Source organism: Haemorhous mexicanus, chromosome 3, assembly GCF_027477595.1.
Source record: "Haemorhous mexicanus isolate bHaeMex1 chromosome 3, bHaeMex1.pri, whole genome shotgun sequence".
Taxonomy (NCBI): Eukaryota; Metazoa; Chordata; class Aves; order Passeriformes; family Fringillidae; genus Haemorhous; species Haemorhous mexicanus.
Window position 1 is genome coordinate 112,408,492 of NC_082343.1, and position 21,737 is coordinate 112,430,228.

Below are 21,737 nucleotides of genomic sequence, written 5' to 3' on the forward strand. Positions count from 1 at the left end.
TACAGCCCTCACACAGCATTTGGGCTTCTGCACAGGAACAGACACAAGTCATTAAAACACACTAACAAACCAGTATATATGAGGCAAAGCTTTATTCCAGCTTCTTCCATTGCTTTAGAACAGCAGCAAATGCAAGACTTAAACCCAAAACAACTATGTTTTCCTTTGGAGAGAAAAAAAACCTCCCCACCCCTACCCCCCAAAACACCCTCAACTTTTTTTTTTTTGAGAAAAAAAACACTTAACAATGCAACTTTTGGAAAAGCAAACATCAGAAAGCAGTGCTGTACAACACAATAGCATATACAGAAACTCACAAGAAACTTCTGTTGAAGAACCACCCACCAAAAACTCCATACAAGTCAGTGCACCCCCAGTCAAAAAAAAAAAAGCCAGTCAAGAGGCAAATTCTTATTTAGGAAATTACAGCTATAAGAAACAAGCTAACAATAACAGTCTAGCAACAACAGCTGTAAGAAAACAAGGTGAAAATAGCAGTCTGCCAACACTATTCCTGTATAGGGAAGTTCAGCAGTGACAGGTATTTGGTCAGGTAGAAAAAATAAGCCACTCAATGCTCTGCTGGTATTTTTGTTCCCACAAACACATTTGCATGGGAACATTTCATACACAGGCACTTGTTCAGTTTCATGTGGTCAACGTGCCATTTGGTTTCAGCACTGCTGGAGGACATGAGGATCTTCAGCTAAATTGCTATTGCAGCCAGTTTGCTTTTCTATAGGGAATAAACACAGATTAGACCCATCAAGATGTTTCTATAACTGTGTATAAGGGCATAAAGATCAAAAAGGCTTCAGATCAAAAATATTACTGACATACTGGACCACATTAAAAGACTACACTTATTATACAAAGATAAAACAGCTGAAACAGCAGAAGTGCCCAAGAAGATGAAGCAGCAGTGATCTCAGATTTCAGTTATGAGTTCAAGTTACTCCATCCCTCAGTGGGCTTGGCATAAACCACTGCAGGAGTTTTTGCATCCTGAGTACCTCCTACTCAACTGCCTTTCCAGGCAGTGGCAGTGTGTGCAGTAGGTTCCAGCTCTGTGACATGTGGGTGCATGACCCTGACTCACCTTTCCTGTGCTGGTGCTCTCATGCCCACACTAACTCGATGCAAAGGGTTCAAGAACAGAAAAAATCCACAAAATCAAGAATAATCCTGCATTTGAGGGATGCAATTTTGGGAGAGAGTTTGCAGACTGACCATTTTAACATTTTATCAAATTCTTTAACTACCCTTTTTCTTGCTCAACAGGCAACCCAATCTCTGTTGTAGGCTTTCTTATTTGTTACTCATAAACCAGTAGTTATACTGAAATACAATCACCAGTTAATACCTGAAAGCACAAATGCTATCCCCACTTCAACTCAGTCTTCATCAGGCAACCACAGAAACAAATTGCCCCGACGGGTTTTGGAGTCTCCATTCTTGGACAGATTCCAGAACTGGCAGTAAGGTCTTTCTTTAACAACCTGATCTAAATATGCCCTGCTTTCACCACCAGGAAAGGCCCCTTTCAACCAGAACTGCTCTACAAATCCATAACAGCATATAAACAAAAATAACCTGTACTATTTATTTGGTACACTTTAAGAGGTGCTTACCAGTAACACTTCAAAATTTTTAAGTAACAATAAAGATGTACATGTACTGTTTACAAACTATCCTAACAACTACTAAAATGGTATTATTATGGATTTAGATTTATAGATTATGGGACTGGGGCACTCAAATGCTAAACTAAATGCTTAATAGAATCTGCCTAGCAGTTGCTCACTTTGCCTCAGAAACATGACCAAGAACAGCATGCTGATAGCAATGCTCAAAACCCTGCCAAAATCTATAACTTAGGTCAACCACTCCAGCTGTTCCAAGAGGCTCAATTCATTAGATGAATAAATAAATACTAAATTGGTTTGTAATCCAGACACAGTAGCAGCTTTCATTCCATGTAGTCACCCTTAAACTAACATACATAAGCTAATGCTATCAAGAAAACCCCAGCAATATCAACTACATAAGCTCAAATTAGTGTTTCAACTGTATTTTCTAAAAGAAAGCATTTCCTAGAAAATTAGAAACTATTCAAACACAGAGCACACAACCCATGTGGGGGCTTAAAGTAGACTTACCTTGAAGTAAGGACTCCTCTGGTAAGGACTGCAAGTTTTCTGTTGCAGGGGTTAATGCCTACACAAAAAGGGATCCTGTTAGGAAGCTGGCACTATTGCCAAGACTTCCATTGAGGTGCTTCCTTTAATACTAGACTAACTTCTTACTGGACTCCTATTTATCATTGTTTTCCTCCCTTGTAACTCACTACATTAGCCTTCTGCCCACTTTTCACTTGGATACAAAGGCTGCCTGTGAAGAACAAACTGGAAATTCATGCTGTTATCATCACCAGCAGCATGGCTCATGACCTGAGCTTTGGGTTCCAGACATAAGTTTTTCATCCACTGGTAGGTCCTTCATGAAGAACACTGGTGAAAACCTTACTATTGCTTCCTAATTACTCCACAATAGAAGTATTATTCATGACTTAGCAGTTAGTTAGCAGCCTTTCTAAAAACCTGTACTGTCCTGCCCAGTCCAGTACCACACTGCCATACCTCAGAAGATCTGCGAGCCCCGTCAGGAATTCCGTTCCAGACGTTCTCAGGATGCACAATCTCCTCATGGCCACTGCAGAGGTTCAAGACCTGTACAGACAGAGCCAAAGGGGATCTAGCACAGCAGCAATACACTCAACAAGCAAGACACAGCAGTAGGAAAACTCAGTTGAGGACTCTGTGCCTTGAGAAGGCATTGAGAAGTCTGGATCTTGCAAAGAAGAACAAGCTCCTCTCTAATAAAACTGAATGTAGTGACTGAGGTTGCTCAAGGCTCTTCTGGGCTCCTAATTCAAGCATAGTGAGAAAAGGGCTACAAAACAACTACTAGATCAGAAACAGAAGGAAGCTGGTGAATAGGGATACCATTACATGATAATCCCTGACACTGCCTCTCATCTGAATGCACCTGAGCTTAGTTTTAAACACCCAAGGGATCTACCAGCACTAGAGCTGGCTTGCACGATCTCAGACATTCCATCTTTCAAAATTATGCTTTTATGTAACGACCTTTTGGATTTGCAATGTTGAATTATAACCTAGAGGTCATTTTATGTAAGTATAATGTCTGTGCATGTGTGTACATCAATACACACTCCCCCTGGACTGAAGGAAGACGTCTCATTCATCCCCCAGCTCAAACAGCAGCAGAACAAGGCACCTCACTGCATTATTCTCTACTGTTGAACTTAACTCCCACCAACCACTAATGCAATACACATTTCACTAAAGCAGGCATAGTTGTGGATTCATTATTACTTGCAGTATAGTTTGAGTTTCTTCACAAGTTTCTACTGCTCTAACACTAACTCCTCAAAACACCAGTAAAATAATGGCAAGTTTCATGAGCATTTAATGGTAAAACAGCTCCACTGCAGAACACTAACTTCAGGCCAGACAGAATCACACACATATGTGTGCCTCAAACTGGATCCAGATCCTTCAGTATTCCCAGTCAATAAAAGAGAATAAGATGTGAAAGGAACATCAAGTGTTGACATTTATCATCAACTCTATTTGAGACACCGCTGTTTCTCTCTAGTCTATAAATTCAGAATCAGCCTTTGAAATACTTAAATTCTGTAAAAAAATTTTAAAAAATTATTTAGAGTTTAGAAAAGGACTAAAGGAGGATTAGATCTTAAGAATGCAGAAAGAGTATTTAAACCACACTTACCTTGGTACCTTTCTCAGATACCTCCAAAATGCGAGCATCACACCATTTGAGAGAAGTCCACACCACACATTTGGAACCAACAGCAAAGCCCTTCAGATTACAAGGATAGTCATGGTGTGCTACAAGAAATGGTAATTTAGCAATGAAGAAGGAAGGGGAAAAAACCTCACAAAATCCCACAAAAATCAATCCTCAAAAAACCCCTCAAAAATACCTCAAACACTGCTGCCCCACCCCCTCCAAACTACTTGATATTTGAAAGTTAAATATTTGTCGTCCCGAACAAATGGCAAATGCACTTCATGCTCAGAAATGGATTTCCTCTCAAAACCATTAATCTTCCCAAGTAAGACTAGTTTCTGAGACTGTCACATTACCCATGAGAAACTCTACTCAGTCTGCTGTCCTTAAATCAAAGCACCAACACTAATACAATATCTTATTAGGGAATAAAAGCTGGATATTTTTTACAAGAAAGCTATTCTCATTTTTGATTGGCACAACATTTTGATGTTTTAACTCTTTAAAATCAGATACTTTACCTGCACTGCAGTCAGCCAAGTTCTCATTTTGCTTTTTGTCTTCCCCAGGCTTACAGCCTAAAGACTGAATACACATATTTTCACTCTCTTTAAATGAGTCAGTCAAGTCTTGTTCCATCCATTCTTCCACAGAGTCATCTTTCTTCTTCTGCCACCCCTTATGTTTCTCAACTTTACAGTCACATGACTTCACAGAGAAAACAGGCCTTTGATTCGCTGAGTCTTTTGAAAGAAATGAAAATTGACTTCCACTATTTGCAGAACTCTGTAGCACAGCATGTTCCAGCCCTAACAAATCTTCCTCCCTGTCTTCCTCAGGAGGCTGAACATTAGGCAGCACCAGTTCCAGAAAGGGCTCAAATTTGGCTCCTAGCATTGACTCCTTGTCATGCATCTTCTGGTGTAGCTCTCTGTCAGGTCTACCACCAGATGATGACAGCCTTAGGGAAGGAGGGTCTGCTTCCATCCAGTCATCTAGTATAGCTTCTGCTTCATGAATTCCAGACAGATTCACTAGCAGTTTCTTGGTCTCCTCTCCCAAAGAAGGCTGAACATCAGATGGAGCCAGCTCTACTGACTTCTCTCTGTCACTAACTAGAGGCACCAGATTTTCTTTCTCATTAAGTAATGGTAAAATTTCAAGACAGTTCAGAGCTGTCAACTGCCCTGTCTCCTCCCTCACATCTGGCAGCACCAGCAATTCCTGCTTCAACACTGTCTGTCTTGTTTCACTGCCTGACACTGCCTGCATTTCAAGAGACTTTGCTTCCAGGGCTTCCTCTCTTGCTTCACCACAGGACTGTTCCTTAACTCTCTCTAGCCCCTGTAGGAGCTCATTTAGATCATCACATGGTAAGTGCATTTCTAATGGACCCAGTTCTCCTAATGCCTCTGTTCCATTGCTTGCAGATGGCTGTGCCTGGAGCACTGGCAATCTCTGCAGTTCTTGTTCTTCTCCTAGGAAAAGGCTGGCTGCTGGAGCACTGCCTGTCACTTCTGCTTTCAGCTCAGCCTCTTCTCCAAACAGTATCTCAGACAAGTCTTGTTCTTTAGCTTTCATTCCATTGCCCACAATATGAGGACTGCAGTTTCTCATTGGTTCTAGTAGCATACTGTTATCACTGTCACCTTCAGAGAGAGGTATCTTTTTATCAAAATTGTTCTCACAATCTCCTATTTCACATCCTTCATCAGCCTTCCCACTGGCAGCTCCTACTGACACATTTGCTTCTGCAGTTTCTAAGCATTCAGAAGTTACACCCAGGAAAGGATCAGAACAAAATAAAGCACTTTCCTCCTGAGCTAATCCACAAGCAGCAGTAGTTTCTTGGTTGAGACAAAGACCCAAATTGCTGTCTGAAGTTCTGTTTTCCTTTATGGGGTTGCCAAGGTTTGAGAAAGCACTGTCACCAGTTTCTTTATTAGCCTTCCAGAAAGGCTTCATCTCTTCATTAATACTATTGCCAGAAGCTTCTAGCTTGACAACACACAGAGGGACTTCAGAATCTTTATTTTCCCAAATTTCTACAACTTCAGCTTCTAACACAACATTTTCAGTCATATCATAAAACTTCTTATTTGCTTCACTAAGCCATGAGCCATCTGGGGGACTGAAACCTGAGAGACAGCAAGCAAATGCTTGCCCAGGTACTCTGAGCAGTTCACATGGCATCTCTCGGATCATCTCCAGCCTGACGCTTTCCTCGCTTCCGTAATCCACGTGTCTAACAACAACACTGTCATCATTCACACTGTTGATCTGAGCTCTGTAGAACCACCCATCCTGACTGTATTTTGCTAGACAAATATCACCACTTTTAATACAAGACTTGCCATCATTCAGAGGGCTTAGTCCAAGCTTTTCAGCTTCCTCTATTTTTTTCTCGATGTAGCTCACGTCTTTGGTATCAGCACAGTGACACCAGAAGTATCCTGGACTATTGACTACTGTGACGTAAATTTTTAAAGTCTGACCTGCCTCTGGAAATTTCCAGATAAACGATTTACAATCACTTACACAGGAAATCTCATTTTGTACCTGAGGAGGAAAAGGCTCATAGCCAGTGATCATGTCATGGTTCTCTCTTTTATCAATTTTTCTTCTTGAGAAAAGTCTTTCTCTACTTGCAAGATCTTTATCAGCTAAATCCACTGTTATTACACCTTGATGGTCACTGAGAATAACTTCCCATTTATCCTCAACCTTCTTTACGAATTCACATGACAGCAAGATTTCACTTGTTCTCTTGGTGAAGTAAAACACTGCTTTCTCTGTCCAGCCAGCATTTTTTCTGCATTTGAGTCCACCCAGAAAGCAGTGAATGCTCATTGCTGGAATAGATGACAAGCTCTTAGGGAGCCTGCGTGCTTGATCAACACTAATCACAGAAGTGTCACCATAATCAATATAATGTACCCTTATTGAATTGTCAGAAGTCTTCTCTTTTACTACAGCTCGATACCACAGGCTGTCTTCTGAATAAACAGCACTGATTAAATCTCCTGCTTGGAAAAGCTGTCCACATGGGTCCTTCACTGATTTCCCATTGTTCAAGCTTTCCAAAATGTTGTTAAGCTGAACCTCATCACTCCCTAGTTGAACATAAAAATCCTGTGGGTCACTGACATAAGACACATACACTAAGGTTTTAAGAGCTGGCACTATCTTCTGTGGTGGTAGATCAGATGCATTTTTAAGTATTACATACCTGCCTTCAGCATCAGACTTAGTATCTGACAGTGTATCCATCTGGGAAAAGAGCAGAGACTCCTCCCCTACTTTATTCAACAAAACAGCACTGTTCTTACTGCTGAGCACCTCATTAGGTTCTAGTAATCCAGCTGCCACATGTCCCTTCACAGAGTGCTGGAAAAGGTTTACAAATTCTTTGAAGTGTCTTTTGCTCCCTTGCTCTTGCTGGGCTTCAGGTTGACATTTTTTTCTTTCAAGAGGCCTGCCTGCATCGAAAGGGGACCCTGCAGTCTCATCCCTCTCATGGACATCTGTATTTCTAGGGCACAAAGTCTCACTGTGTACACGACTACGCAGTCCTGTACTGTTTAGGCTTAGCTCTTTCAGTTTTGTATTAATTTGAGTATTTCTATCAAACAACTCAACCAGCAGTGTATTATCAGAGTCCTTTGCTACTACTATTGCTTTTAATCTCTTTTCCAGGACAGCTTCCTTAAACCATGTTGCAGCTTCCTTGGAAACAGATGGTACATCAGACACAGAACACTTTATGGCCTGCATTGGCACAAGCAAGATATCAGAAGCATCATTGGGTAAAATAAGCAGATCATCTGTCTCTATTGTCTCTGTGTTCCCAAAATCCACAAAGAAGACTTTAGCCTTAGGTTGTCTTTCCATTATTACTCCCCTATACCACTGACTGTCAGAGTACCTTGCCAGACACAATGTCCCAGACTTCCCCAAGGATCCTGAGCTGGTCACTGTCTCTCTCAGGGAAGTAATGTTATCAGCCAGCTGTGCCAAGGTATCTCCACACCTTTCAAGTTGGCAGTAAAATGTCCATGGATTCTCAACATGTGTAATATAAACATCTTCCTCACTCCCAATTTTGATACCATGACTAGAATAATAGAAAGAGTGAAGCTGGACCAAAGATTCCAGATGCTTTTGAGGAAATAAAGGTCTGGCTACACCTCTCTCAGTGAGAAACTGGCAAGCACTCTGAAAAGGTGTGATTAAATCTACAATGTTAAAGAGGTCCCTATTTATTGAAGCCAAAGCAAAGATTGTACACTTCAGGTCAAGGTCAGATGATGAATCAACAACAAACTGACGAAAAGCCCGAATTGCTTCTTCATCCCAAGCAAAAGGATTCTGACCATGGGGTTGGATTAAGTTGTAAAGGCTGCACCTGAATGCCTGAGCCTCTAACCTAAGGAAGCGCTCATTAATTGCACGGAGCTTCGTTAGACACACCTGCTCTCTGTTGCCATAGTCAACATATATGACTTCAACTTTTTCTGCACAAACTCCTTCACTAACTATTAAAGCCCTGTACCATTTTTTGTCCTCGGAGTACTGGGCTAAACAGACAAGATTTGGCCAAACATGTGGCTTGGATGAATTCTTGCAATGCTCCTGAATTTCATCCATTAGTATCTCAAGGTCCTGGCAATTTCTACTTAACTGACACCAAAAACAACTAGGACTCTCAACATATGACAAAATAACATTAACTGTACTTCCCACTTCTAAGTGGCCTCCACAAGAGGAGCCTGGCTTAATTTCCACATAATTCTGCCTCCAAGAGGTGTGCAGATTTTCCTTACCCTCATAGTCTCGAGAAAGAAGAGATTCACTATTTTTAGAATTATGAATAGCTGCAATAGGGCTCTCTCTGACCACCACACCCATGTGAGAATCAAATATTCTATCACTGCCCTTTAGATCACATTCTTCTCTGAGCCTCCTCTCTGCATTTACTTGGATTTCCTCCGCAGCACACACTAGGGAAGATGCCTGTGTCACAGACTCGTCTGATTTCTTGCAAGTCTTGGGTATTTCATACCTCTGGTACTTAGCATAACCCCCCTGGGCCATGAGTTTACTTACTCTTCCCTCCCCTAACTGGGACTGGTCAAAAATTTCAACCATGTATTTGTCACCCTGCACATTCAAAAACCAAACCTTTAGTTCCTTGTTCAGTACCATCTCCCTGAATGCAGACACAGCAGCTTCACTCCAATTCCCTCTTGGAGGGGAGACACCTGCCAAACAACACTTCAGAGCTAAAGCAGGCAGTTCCCTGAACCGAGGGAGCAGCTCCTTCACAGCACACAGATCCACAGTTTCCGTACTGCCTCTGTCCACCAGGTGTATTTCCACCCCAGTGTCCAGCACCCTGGTAACCACTGCTCGATAAAAGACACCCTCGTTCCCACTGGCACAACAAAGGGATCCAGGCTGTGGGTCCCACCCAGCACCATCCAGCTTTGTGGAATGGGAATAAAAATTCCACATGCTCTGTCTTAGCTGCCTGAATAGCTGGTAATACTCATGGAGCTGCAGCCAGAACTCAGATGGGTCTTGGAGGTGGGACACCTGCGCACTGTACAATGTCCAGGTCTTCAGATACACACCAGCTACAGCAGCAGCAGCCAAATCCCCATGTGCTAAAAGAGGGGGTGCTTCTGGTGGCAATCCCAACTCTTCAACTAAAGATTCCTCTACTTCCAGCTGCTCATGATCCTCAGTTTGGCTCACATGACTGCTGGCCAGGCAGCAAGCCTGAGACCCAAAAAGATGGTTCAAATCAACACCATCTTCCCCATAGAGAGTCACATAATAGAGATGCTCAAAGGAGTTAAAGGCTTTGATGTGAGCACTCACTCCTCTGCCGAGCACCAACGCTTTCAGCAAATCAACCTGCAATGAGGACCAGCCACAGCCCCCATCCGAAACACCCTGAAGAGCACACACGTAAGTGACCACAGGCATGCGAAAGCACTCAGCAGGCAAATGGCGCAGGTTCGCCCTGGTCACAGTCTCCTTCTTGCCATAGTCCACAAAGATCACGAGAGCTGCATGCTGGTCCTGCTCCCCAGCAATGAGCTCCAGCAGAATGGCACGGTACCACTGGCCATCCATCCCACGGGCAGCACAGGGCGAGCCCACTTTGGGCAGTAAGTCCTGCTCCCACCGGTCATAAGCATGGCACATAGTCTCAGAAAGGCAACAGATCTCCTGTGACAGGCACTGCAACTGGCAGTAAATGTGGTGTGGGTCCGAGACATGGGTCACCAGGACAGGCTCTGTCACACCCAACTGAAGCTGAGGGTAGTAGTAATCCAAGGCAGGTGACAGAGGCTGGTACGAGAGCAACACATGGACAACCTGTGGAACCGCAAAAGCTCCAAGGGAACACGCTGGAGGCTGCTGACAGAGCTGCTTCTTTAACTGGCCAGAAGGCAGGCAGCGCCTGAGCACCTGGCAGAACCAGCTGGGAGAGACACGTTTGGCCAGGCCCAGCTGCTGCATCTGAGCCACGAGCTGGGGCAGCTCGAGCACGATGACCTGCGGCATTATCACCTCCTGCACCACACCAGACACCTCCTTGCCTTGCAGGAAGCTGAGGAACTCCATCGCCTCCACGGTCCACTTGGACACGGGTGAATCGCCACTTGCTGTCCCCTCGTTACTGTGGGAGGGCATGATTTCGGCCACGACACAGCCCAGCACCTCCGGGGGCAGCTGGAACAGCTCTGAGCAGCCCCGTGCCAGGTAACAGGCGGATGTGGTCACCACGTACCCCTCGTCCAGCAGGAAAACACGGTACCCCTGCGCACTACAACTCACCACACAGCAGCGGTACCACACACCCAACACTTCCACCAGTGCCATCTCTCCTGGGCACAGCCTGGTCCCGCTGACCCCCGGCCCGCTGGGCTCTGGGCGGGCCGCCAGGCGCGGCCCGGCCGCCGCCTGGATCTCGCGGTACAGGAGGGCATAGTCAGCTTTACTTTCACCTAGAAGCCCCCACAACCGCAGGATGGGTACCTCTGGGTACAGCCCCACGGCGCGGACCCGCAGGGTGACGGTATCACCGCGGCTGAGGGACCCCGGCCCGGAGCTCATCGCGAAGCCACCTCACCCCGCCCCCGCGCCCCGCACGAGGCGAATGAACGCCTCGCCCTCCGCCCCTCGGCCTCATATAGAGCACGCGCCGCCCACGTGACCCGCGGGGAGCCGTTAGCGGCTGTCTCAGCGGCCCAGTCCATTTCGATCCTCTCGGCGGGGTGGAGAGCGGCGCGAAGCGAAAGGGGAAAAGGAGGGGTGAAGCCAGCTGATTCGTGGGACCGCTCCTGCTACGCTCAGAGTGCGCGGAGGCGCCACGAAGAGGAGGGTTACGGAATAATGTGCGGGGCGCCGCGGGGCTCAGGGCAGAGCCGGGCGGAGCTGCCCTCGCCCACGGTGGAGCGCTCCACGGGGGACGGGTGGCGGCGGGACGGCGGGAGCGGGTGAGGGGAGGAGAGCGTGCCGAGCCCGCTGAGCTCTCATTGGTCAGAGCGGCGCCGGGGGCGGGACACGCGTGCAGAGCTTGGCGGCTATTGGCCAGCGGCGGCCTGAGGGCGGGACGCAGCATGAGGGCGGCAGCCGTGGTGTGAGGACGGGGAGCTCGCCCCAGACACCCGTCAGGAATCGCTAATAATTCACAGCCGAAGAGAGAGATTTATTAAGAGTTAAAGAAGTTTTTCACTACCAGATTTTTACGAGGCATTTTTGTCATTTTTATTTTCAGCTGTGCCTCAAGGATCCGTATTGGAACCAGTGTTATTTAGTATCTTCATTAATTGCATAGGTGAAGCGTTGGAACCCACCCTCGGCAACTTTACAAGTGACACCAAGTTGAGTGACACCAAATCCTCTGAAATCACTGGGATAAGCAAGACCTTCTAACGCTGTCTTTTTAATGTTAGCGAGTCAGGTATTACTTTATTCTTGGCTGAGGGGGCTGTGTGGGTGTGGCTGACAAAATCCTGACTTCTACACAGATGCACATACAGAACTTTTATGTTTATTTATATATGTATTTTTAGCAAGCAAACTAATACTCACTGGTTCTAAATTACAGAATTCTTGTTCATTAATTAGTATTCTGTCTTCTGTTGGATATTGATTTCTCACTTCTTTTGCAAATTAGTCTATATTCTTCAGTCCTTTTATTATCTTTTTTCCCAGGTAGGGACTTTCCAGCACACGAACTGAGTCTTTGTTAGTCTCTTTTTTGTCTGCTGTTTTCTGCAGAATGTCTTTGTGGTCCATAATTTGTGCACTCCTTGTATCCAGTTTCATCAATAGACCCTTCTTCTTTCAGGCTTTGTTAATTGAAGCGTATCAAGGTTATTCTAACAAAACTTAGAGTTTCAGTGATTTTCCCAAGCTGTGTGCCCATAAAAGTACGGGAGGGCATGACTTCGGCCATGACACAGCCCATATGGCAACTTTGATAAATGCAGGCTAAAAGTGGTTTTACACACTGCTTATAATTAATATACTGGTTATGATGATCAGAGAGGCTGACCAATTGTCCTTTGTAGAAAGGCTGAGAAGGTTGGGATTGTTCAGCCTGGAGAAGAGAACCTTCAAGGTGACCTAACTGTGGCCTTCCAGTATCTGAAGAGAGCCAGCAAGAAAGAAGGAGAGGGACTTTTTACAAGGGCCTGGAGTGACAGGACAAGGGGAAATGACTTCAAACTGAAAGAGAGCAGGTTTAGATTGGCTGTTAGGAAGAAATTCTTCACTGTGAGGGTGGTGAGACACAGGAACAGGTTGCCCAGAGAAGCTGTGGATTCCCAATCCCTGGAAATGTCCAAGGCCAGGTTGGATGTAGCTTGGAGCAGCCTGGGATAGTGGAAGGTGTCCCTGCCCATGGGTTGGAATTGATCTTAGAGGTCCCTTCTAACCCCAACTGTTCTATGACTGTATGATAAAAGTACTTATTCTGTCTCATGAAAAAGGTAAAGCTGTGTATCCATCACTGGGTTATCCAGATAACAGGATGGCAGGTGGGAGTGCTTGGGATGGAACTGAAGCAGCGGCTTTGCTGGTTTCTCATTGCTGGTTTGTCATTGCTGGTGCTGGAGTACAAGACAGAAAGAACTTGGATTTGTTTCTCAGGATGACAGCTAGAAAAATACCAGGATTTCTGAACAAAACCTTTGGACTGATGCACAGGAGATTCTACCTGAATATGAAGAAGAACTTTACTGTGCAGTGACTGAGACCTGGAGTGGATTGTCCAGAGAGGCTGTGGAGTCTCCCTCACTGGAGATATTCCAGAACTGGCTGGCAGCAATCCTGTGCCCTGTGCTCTGGGATGACCCTGCTTGAGCAGGAAGGTGGAACCAGATGAGCCACTGTGGTCCCTTCCAACCTGCCCCATACTGTGGTTCTGTGACTCCCTAACGATGGTGAGATGAATGTTTTCCAAGCTGGAAGCACACCCCAAGTGCATACAGCCACAATTGAACTACAGTACAATCAGAAAAAACATGTGCAAGCCAAGAAAACACCCGAAGTGCCTTCAGTGAGAAAATGGCACATTGGAAACACTGGGGCAAAGACTAGAAGAAATCCTGGGGGTTTATTAAAAAAGCCACATTTTCTACATTAACTCAATTACTGGATATTACTAAATCAAAGACAGCTTTGCTTTATCTACTCATGGCTGCTTTTAATACTGCATTTTTGACTCTTGATTGCCAAAGGTGAAGCTATTGACAAACGGCACTAGTCTCCTCTATGAAATCTGGAAGGCTTTAGGTTTAAAACTAAATAAATCACTCCTGTTCAAACATTTTGCATTATTGAAGAGAACGTTGTATTTCCATCAAGATTTAAAGTGGGCAGAGTGCACATTTCCATGGAAAATGACCCAGTCGCCACATCAGCACCGAGATTGTCACAGGGCAAGTAGTTCAGCTTGGTCCTATGGAGTATCCTGAGACCTTTGAGCATTGCAGAGCAAACTAGACTTTTGATTTTCTGGGAACAGGACTGCATTTCAATCATGATCTTTCTCAAAGCGTTGAGTGGAGAGGTCAGACAGTCTCTGGGAAGTAAGAGAAACACAAACCCTCCCACTTTTTGTGCAAAGCAGATTTGGAATCAGGTAAACTGCTTTTATCTTTTTTAATATCTAGCACTGCAGGCTTGGTTTGCTGACACATCAAACTACGAGAGGTAGTTCTTGATCTGTGTGCAAATGCAATTAACAACAAAAATTCCCAAATAATTTTATAGATGCTTATCCACAGAACTTGTTCAGTGCATTGATCAACCTGCTCTTGTTTTTAGCAATAGAAACTATCTCCATTATCTAACAAACAGACAGTATTATGTTCTATTTGCTTGGTAGGATTTTTTTTATTCCTGTTTGCTGGTTCAGAAAGCTGATGCTGGCTGCTAGCTGAAGTATCGTTGTGACAATTTTATCCTGTGAATAATATAAAATTCATGTAGCAGTCTGACAATCAAATAGTATCCTTAAGTCATGGCTGTTCCCAACCAGTAACGACTGGATTTGGAGCAACAAGCTATACATGTTATCGTACTACCCTGTGGAATGAGAATTCAGCTTTTTGACTCCTCTGTGAATATTGGAGGTTTTAAAAAGAAGTAACTCCACATAGCCTTCTGATTTGTTCATATGTAAGCCAGAATACGAGTGACCAGGGTGCCTGTGAAAGCAAACACTGAAGTTAGAGGCTTAAAACAAAAGTAACCCAATAAATAAGCCTATTAGATTAAACTATCTCCTCTTAAAAATCATATTCTTAAGTTCAGTTTCATATTGCTCTGGTTCCCAGAGAGGTTCCCAAGCCTCTGTCTGCTCAGAGAGGCAGAACTCCCCATCCCTGGAAATGTTCAAAGCCAGGTTGGACGGGGCTCTGAGCAAGTGGAATTTGTCCCTGCCCCTGGCAGAGGGTTTGGAATGAGACGATCTTTAAAGTCTCTTCAACCCAACCCATTCTACAATTCAATGATTATGTCTTTCATACAAAAATTGTAATATTACATAGGGTTAGGGCTGCATCTACACTCCTCACATTTTAATGCTAATTGTTCTTGTAAAGAGAGTTAAAATGCATGTACCATTCGCATCCAGGTTGGTATAAAGCCTTTGTACAGAGACATAAACCCTTCACCCTGGACAGTTTGAATCAAGCAGTCCATGGAAGATTTATAGAGCAGACCTCTAGCAATGTACAAGGAGAACAAACAGTGTTAGGATTACAAATACACAATTAAAAGAAAAAAAAATCCCACTCATAAAAATAATTTGTGCTGAGATTTTTCTACAAGCCAAAGTGCTTTTGTAAGGTCCTTGGAGCCTAATCCAGAGCTGAAATCCACTGGTTATGCTTAGGTGGCCATCACAACAACACCCCCCAAACATTTACTAAATCGGTAAAATCATCTGATTAGAAAGATGAAGAGCAATTATCAACTTAGCACTTCACTCCCAGTGAAATGAGTCAGACCCATGGTTTCAATGTGCTGCTGAAAAGTTGGTCTGTGAAGTGTCCATACCTTCCCTGCTTATCTCTTGGCTGGTTCATTATCCGGGTTTTGACCACGTCAGCAGGAGTTCCCAGAACAGCTGCTACCAGCCCAGAGCAGGCACTGCCAACAGCAACAGATACTTAAGGAAGAAACCAAGGCGTATCATAAAAATTTCAGCATTGTGATTCCAGTTCTTATAATAAAGATATATTAAAACAGTTATCATCAAATCATGAGTAATAACTCATAACATAAACTTACTAATACTGGGAGGCTTACTAATACTGCTCTTGCTCACATGTCCTCCCAGTGCCAGCTGCCCTCACCTCTGTGTGCAGTTCTGAGTCAGGGATGAAGGACCCACAATACGCAATTCATAATGTTTATATAAAGCCGATTTTTTCATCACTTAAGAGAGTAAAAGAGGATTTTCTGCAGAAAATCACTGTGCTCTCACAGATTAGAGCAAAGGTGTTTAAATGCACCAACAAGGCACTTCTGGTGAGGGCAATTTTGTAGCAATGGTTGCATCCTTTCTTTGTGTCTTCTCTAAAGTGATGTTCTCTAAGGAAAAAAATAATTCTAAAGTTGCATTTCATCAGCAGTATCAAAATCAAAGAATGGGGTCTTCTGCTGGCATAGAGAGGCAGATGAAGACAGCAAGGCTGGAAATGCTCCACAGTGGAAAAGGGATAATTGGAGAATACAGCACCTGCTGACACTGTGAGTCACACTGTTGTCCACAAGCGTTGTGTTCAGAAGCAAGAAGTGTTTCACTGTGTCATAAGTGGTCAGATCTGTAAAGAGAATAATGAGGAAAAACAGCACTCTCAGGAGTGAATGGTCTGTGCTGTTCACAACACAGGATGTTCACTTCTACTGAGGCTCCTCCCTTTGGCACAGCTGGCACTCTGCCCCAGTTTTTAATGAGGGCTGTGGCACCTGAGTCCTGTCTTTAGACACGTGAGTACATTCTCCTTTCTGCTCCCATCTGCTCTGCTTTACCTTACAAATGATGCTGAGCTGTATCTGGGTGACCCTCACCAGCCCTGTTGCTGGCTCAGCTTCCTGGCTTGGTCTCACATCTGTCTGATCACCACACACTTCTCTACGGATCTGGATCTTGGTGAAACCTGGCTGCCTTTGCTGGCTCTGCCCTGCTCACCTCACTTGGGCACTGGGTTGTGGCTGGTGAAATCCCTGCTTTGCTGGCCATGGGACCCCTTCAGCTTCTGGCTCACTTTTCCTTAAATTCAAGTAAACTCTGTTACTTTTAAGCCATTTGATTTCCACAGGACCAAACCACAGGTGCACAAGGCAGAGGTCACCTGCAGGGTGCTCCAAACAGGTCCCTAAGACAAAGGGAGCAGCTGAGCTCCTTTTTCTTAAAGCTTTGGTGGGGCCTTAAGTGCTGCTGGCCAAGTTATTCCATTTACCTCCCATATTCACCAGAGCAGCTCTCTGGACATTTGGTACCCATCCAGCCCAAAGTCCTCTTACTCCTCCTTCAGACAGAATCTTCAGAAATGCATGGTGCACGCCCCGAAACCTGAAATCAAGATGAAAACTGTGGGTAGACAGCCCAGTGAAATCTTTGCATGTTCCAGTACTTTGCTGCACTGAGTCCTCACATAAGATTAGGAATTTATACCTGCAAGGATCTGGCACTCCAGATCCATTTTTGGATCTGTCTTTGACTTCCATGCCACAATATTTTACCAGAGATACCGGTTGCCTTGCAAAGCAGTGATCTGGTCCCTAACAGCAGACAAGCCTTAGATCCCACACTGGGTTACAATACTAAATATATGTGACGCCAAATGGAATGCCAAGAGCAGTATATCCTATATCCTGGTATTTGCAGAAGAGTCTCAAGCCCTGCTGTGTGCCAGCCTTCCTTGTGCCTGTGCATCCTGCACGAGCCATTTCATTCATGCTTTCTTCCATCTTCAGAAAGTGCCCTTCCCTCCCCATGGTGTAGTGCTGGCACGGACGTGCTGCAGCACAGAGGATCAGTTTGTGGTCCCTGGGACCAATAAATCAGAATAAAGAAATAAGTATAAATGGAACCCCTCCCCTCTTCACTGCCCAGAGCTATCGGGTGCTCTCCCTGTAAAAGGGCACAGAGCAGCTGGGGAGAAGCGGTGGCAGAAAACACAGAAACACACCCTGGGCCAAAGAGTTATCAGTAACAGGGGAAGAAACACCAGCTCTGAGAGGAACCAACCGTAACGGCTTTCCTTCCAACTTCCTTTTTCCCTCCATCTGCATCTGCACCTTCACCAGATCAGTTGGGCTGGCAAAAAACTGTCCAATGGCACCCGCAGATATGCCTCCAACCACAGCTTTCCTGCCAAATGGAGAAAAATTGTGCTCCAGAGTACACTGAAAATTTTCCCAGGTCACAGTGCTCAAGGTGAAGAGTTCAGCAGCACAAGCCAGGTGGAATAAGTATAAACAGTTATTCCATATATTAACAGCCAAAGCAAAGGTAATAATTGTGGTGGCTACAGGTTGTTAAGGTAGTTAGTAATATTTCTGTCAATTTTCAAAAAGGGTTAAAACTTACCTGGGGGAAAAAAAAACCAAAACAAGGTTACATTTTGCTCTTTGCTTAAGGTTTAAAGGCAGGATGGCAAAGTACACAAGTAAAGGATGATGCTCCATGTATTGTAACTGAATGCCCACCTGAAATTCCAAACTGCTTGCTGATATATAAAACTGTTCTTTCTCTCCCACTTCTACGAGACGAACTGTGTTAATTTTATGGGTCTATTTATTTTAGTTAAATCAGAAATTTCAGTATTATCCATAGGTCCCAGTTCCTGTAGCATTGGGCATGAGAAGTATTTTGCAGTATATTTTATCAATCCCATTCTAAAATCAGATACATTTTGGATCTAAGATATGGCTGAAGGTCTCCTACAGTAAGGACAATTCCCAGGCAAGCAATAAATATGCATGAATATGCCACATTACCAGAGAGGAAAGCTTTCACCCTCTGCCCTGCCAAGCACGGAGTCACGGAGATGTTCGTAAGTAACCATCCGAACACCAGTGTATACTGTGGAAAACAAAAGCAGGAGACAGTTCTTGGGCCTGCATTTCTGGAGATCACAATGAGAGAGAGATCAAGACCTTGGTTTATGTTGGTTTATGGCACTCCAGAGCTCACCTGGGTCAGCTGGTCACTGCTTTCATGTTTGTGATCCGCATGGGCAAAGTGAGGGGTTTGCCTGGTGTCGAGGGAGAGCCAGCGTGTTTTAGCATCAAAATATCTCTCTGGCTGAGCCACAGGTCTGCCAGGAGGCAGCGCAACTTTGCCTGCACCCTAAGGAGATGGGACTGCATCGCCTCCCTCTGGGCTGATGCCAAGCACAAAACCTCCAGACGTGCTTTTGAGGTTTGTTGTTGCCACCATATTTCCAACCAAAGCACAGAAAGCTGTTACTAGTGGCAAACCGCTAATGCATTTCTTTTAAGCAATTGTATTTTTCCCTTGTGCTTGCAACCTCATATTTTTTTCCCATCTTTTTTCCTAATCTGTCCCCACTTCCCTCACATATGAGACATTTATTGTTCTGAGAACTCTAAGTGTCTGGACTTCCTGAACAAGACCTTCATGCAAAGATGACAGAGAACTTATATTTTGTTTTCCCAGAAGCCAGAATAAGGCCATGAAGGACTGGAAAAGTGAAGGGAGAGATGCTATTGATCTGAACTCTCGTATATTTCAAAGTGGGATTGCAGGGCTAGACTGAAAAGTCCTCACAGATGTATTTAAAGTACAAGAAAATATGGCAAGCTCACTCCATAAGGCTTGGCCACAGAAGGCAGGACCCATCGTGTCCCATCACGAGCAGATATTCACCTATGTGGCGGTAGACGGCCGGCGTCGCTCCTTGCCAGAGCTTCCGTACCCCCTCCTCCTGCGCGATTCCAGCCGCCGTGCGCAGCATCCCGCGGTACGCGACCGCCGGCCCGGCCGCCGCTCCGCCACGGCGCGCGGCAGCTTCACCTTGGATCTGCAGCCGGGTTTTCGTGAGATCCAGGGGAAATGTCACTGAGGGCAAAGGGCCGGGAACACACGTGAATACGAGTGCGGTTGCAGGGAGACCTCCCGTGCCGGGAACAGCCTCACCGCAACGCCCTGCCAGCCCAAGGGGCTGGGCAGGCACCAGCAAGGAGCAGGGGCTGTACCCAACAGGGTCCAGGAGATTCCTGGAGAATAGGAGAATTCTCATCTAGTTCTGTTGAAAGTGGCTCTAGGCACAAGTAACTAAATGACATTCCTGTCAAACACACAGTCTTTCTCCCATATTTAGTTTTGCAGATTTGTTATGCAAATATGTGTACCTTCTGAGGAACTCGGGATTAAAAATCCTGTTCCGGTCACTCCCTCTGAATACAGACCAGTCATATCTCTCAGTTGGTCATGTGGTCTTTCCAATTCTGTCCAGCTACTATCCAGCACATTGGCAGCATATGTTATGGACAGGAACAACCCCAGAGAGGTCATCATAACGCTGACATACATTCAGGATCACCTACAAACTCACATACATATCTATCCTACAAACCACCCTAAAGCATGCTTGCTTTCATTATACAGGCACAGAAATAATGTAGCCTGTTATTTTCCCTCTCTGAAATAACTGGTGGCCACTGAAGGAGATCCAAGGTGATCTCAGCTTCCCAGGGCAGCTCCTGAAACAGTATGGATACATATTTGTGCCCCTCATTTCAGTTCCAGGCCAGGAGTGCCTGGTGATGGACCTTCCCAGCCTGTGGTAGGGAAGGAGCAGGGCTTGTCTTTGTTTGATACCTCTGAGACACACTAGGGTCCTTCCAAAGCAAGACTCAGGTCCTTCCCTGCCAAGTGAAGGCAGTCACTGCTCAAAGCCTCAGCAGGTTTATAGTCTATTTGTGCATTAAGTTTGGTATTCATGTTTAAAGATAGCAAAGATTGAGAAGTTACAAATCTTAGAGAAATGTAACTGACTTGCCTGTAAGAGTCTGTAGAAATTATAAAGAATGTGCTGAAAAATATTCAAAATCAGTTACTTGGTCACAAAACAGTGATACACAGATGCCAGTGGGCTTCTACTCCATGTTTTACTAAGCAGTTTTCCAGCTCCATTTTTATAAGCATCTCCACTGTGACCAGAAACTTAAGTTGATTTTTCTTTGATTAACCTTCATTGACTATGAAAAGGAAATTCCTGAAGGAATAAGGCCTTGCTAGTAACTGAGGCAACAGATCTGCCTGCCTATTTAGGCTTTCTCTGGAAACCCAGCCAGTGCAAAGCTTAAATTAGTCAGAACTGCACTGAGTTAATGACTGCAGCCCTTTGGTCTACGAGGCAAAGATTTCATCCTGAAAAACCCTCCCTCCAGACATGGTCAGGTCAGGTGGCATAAAACACTTAGATTATGGAAAAGCCACGACTAGCACAGTGAAATGCAGATTTGCTGGAGCAGAACACTGAGGAATGAGGCATCCGGGGACTGATGTTCCCCCTGCCCCCCGTAAGTAAATCTGACCCCCCTTCCCTCTCGGAAAACCACGGTGAGTTGTACCTAGTTCTGCCACAGCCGCTGCACAGGCTGACAGAGCGAATTTGCTGGCTCGGGGCCATCTCTCTGGAAGAGGTAAGCTCCTCTCTTCTTCTGCAGGTGACATCTAGCATCTCACATGAACCGAGGGTAACCAGCCACCCTGCCCTGCTGTGTCCGCAGCAGGAGCGGGCCCTAGCGCAGATCAGCTCGGGGTGGTTTAGGAGACAAGCTGCAGAAGGTCATGTTTCTCCAGCGCCAGCACCGGGAACTGCAGCAGCCCGAGTGGCTCTGCAGAGCTGCAAGGTCCTTCTGCAGCGACACAAGAGACTCCGGCGCAACAGGCTCCTGGGAAATGTAGTCTGTCACCAAGGCTGCTCTGTGCCTGGAAACCGGCACTGCAGGTACAGACATGCGCGGATTTGTCCAATACTTACATGAAAAAAAAAAAAAAAAAAATCATTAATGAGAGTGCAACATTACGCCTGGGGTCTGTTTGCTTTGCGGGGTGCTGTCATTGGCAGCACTGCCTGGGGAGCCCCAAACTCTGTTCCCGTGTCAAGCAGCTGCATCCGGGAGGGATTAATTGATCCAGATCTGCTTTAGTAAGAGCTGCATTAGCAACAGCTACGTGCTGAGCGGGGGCTGCGGATTAGGCACGCAGCACTGCAGTTTGAACAAGGATCCCAGCAAGCCTGGGATGGCAGAAATTGGTCACTTCTCAGAGCTCTTAAGTGAAAAGTTTAAAGCTTTTCCTGGCTGAGTGCTGAAGTCCTGTTGTGTGC

The 21,737-nt window shown here is 45.2% G+C and overlaps 2 protein-coding genes across 7 annotated transcripts; both read right to left on the bottom strand.

Annotated features, from left to right (window-relative positions):
* Positions 1-77: 77 nt before the first annotated feature.
* On the bottom strand, positions 78-10,965 carry TDRD6 (tudor domain containing 6). 3 transcript variants are annotated; one of them, XM_059843019.1, is made up of 5 exons: positions 4,359-10,965; positions 3,817-3,935; positions 2,640-2,729; positions 2,160-2,217; positions 78-736 (listed from the first exon to the last, which is right to left on the bottom strand). In XM_059843019.1, exons 1-5 carry the CDS (start codon positions 10,963-10,965, stop codon positions 675-677), a joined length of 6,936 nt encoding a protein of 2,311 aa, XP_059699002.1. In that variant the 3' UTR covers positions 78-674. The 3 variants fall into 3 exon arrangements, with proteins under 3 accessions (XP_059699002.1, XP_059699003.1, XP_059699004.1); XM_059843020.1 differs by lacking the exon at positions 2,160-2,217; XM_059843021.1 differs by lacking the exons at positions 78-736; positions 2,160-2,217 and having other exon boundaries at positions 3,817-3,906.
* A 924-nt stretch (positions 10,966-11,889) lies between these two features.
* Positions 11,890-21,287, bottom strand: SLC25A27 (solute carrier family 25 member 27). Of its 4 annotated transcripts, XM_059843030.1 has the most exons (9): positions 20,977-21,283; positions 19,268-19,459; positions 18,376-18,460; positions 17,624-17,746; positions 16,833-16,945; positions 16,109-16,193; positions 15,424-15,516; positions 14,986-15,088; positions 11,890-14,570 (listed from the first exon to the last, which is right to left on the bottom strand). In XM_059843030.1, the coding sequence occupies exons 1-9, from the start codon at positions 21,077-21,079 to the stop codon at positions 14,499-14,501; spliced, it is 969 nt and encodes a 322-aa protein (XP_059699013.1). In that variant the 5' UTR covers positions 21,080-21,283; the 3' UTR covers positions 11,890-14,498. The 4 variants fall into 4 exon arrangements, with proteins under 4 accessions (XP_059699013.1, XP_059699015.1, XP_059699014.1 ...); XM_059843032.1 differs by lacking the exon at positions 14,986-15,088 and having other exon boundaries at positions 15,424-15,535; positions 20,977-21,287; XM_059843031.1 differs by lacking the exon at positions 14,986-15,088.
* Positions 21,288-21,737: the final 450 nt, after the last annotated feature.

Bases quoted from the DNA above. Each gene is read 5' to 3' on its own strand.
- TDRD6 (XM_059843019.1), bottom strand. From the start codon at position 10,965: ATGAGCTCCGGGCCGGGGTCCCTCAGCCGCGGTGATACCGTCACCCTG. The intron at 2,730-3,816 runs GTAAGTGTGGTT...CTGTCTGTACAG, and splicing joins TATCTGAGAAAGGTACCAAG to GTCTTGAACCTCTGCAGTGG. The intron at 2,218-2,639 runs GTATGGCAGTGT...CTTTTTGTGTAG, and splicing joins GGGCTCGCAGATCTTCTGAG to GCATTAACCCCTGCAACAGA.
- SLC25A27 (XM_059843030.1), bottom strand. From the start codon at position 21,079: ATGTCACCTGCAGAAGAAGAGAGGAGCTTACCTCTTCCAGAGAGATGG. The intron at 17,747-18,375 runs GTAATGTGGCAT...TCCATTTGGCAG, and splicing joins GGTGAAAGCTTTCCTCTCTG to GAAAGCTGTGGTTGGAGGCA. The intron at 16,946-17,623 runs GTTGGTTCCTCT...TCTTGATTTCAG, and splicing joins TTGGAAGGAAAGCCGTTACG to GTTTCGGGGCGTGCACCATG.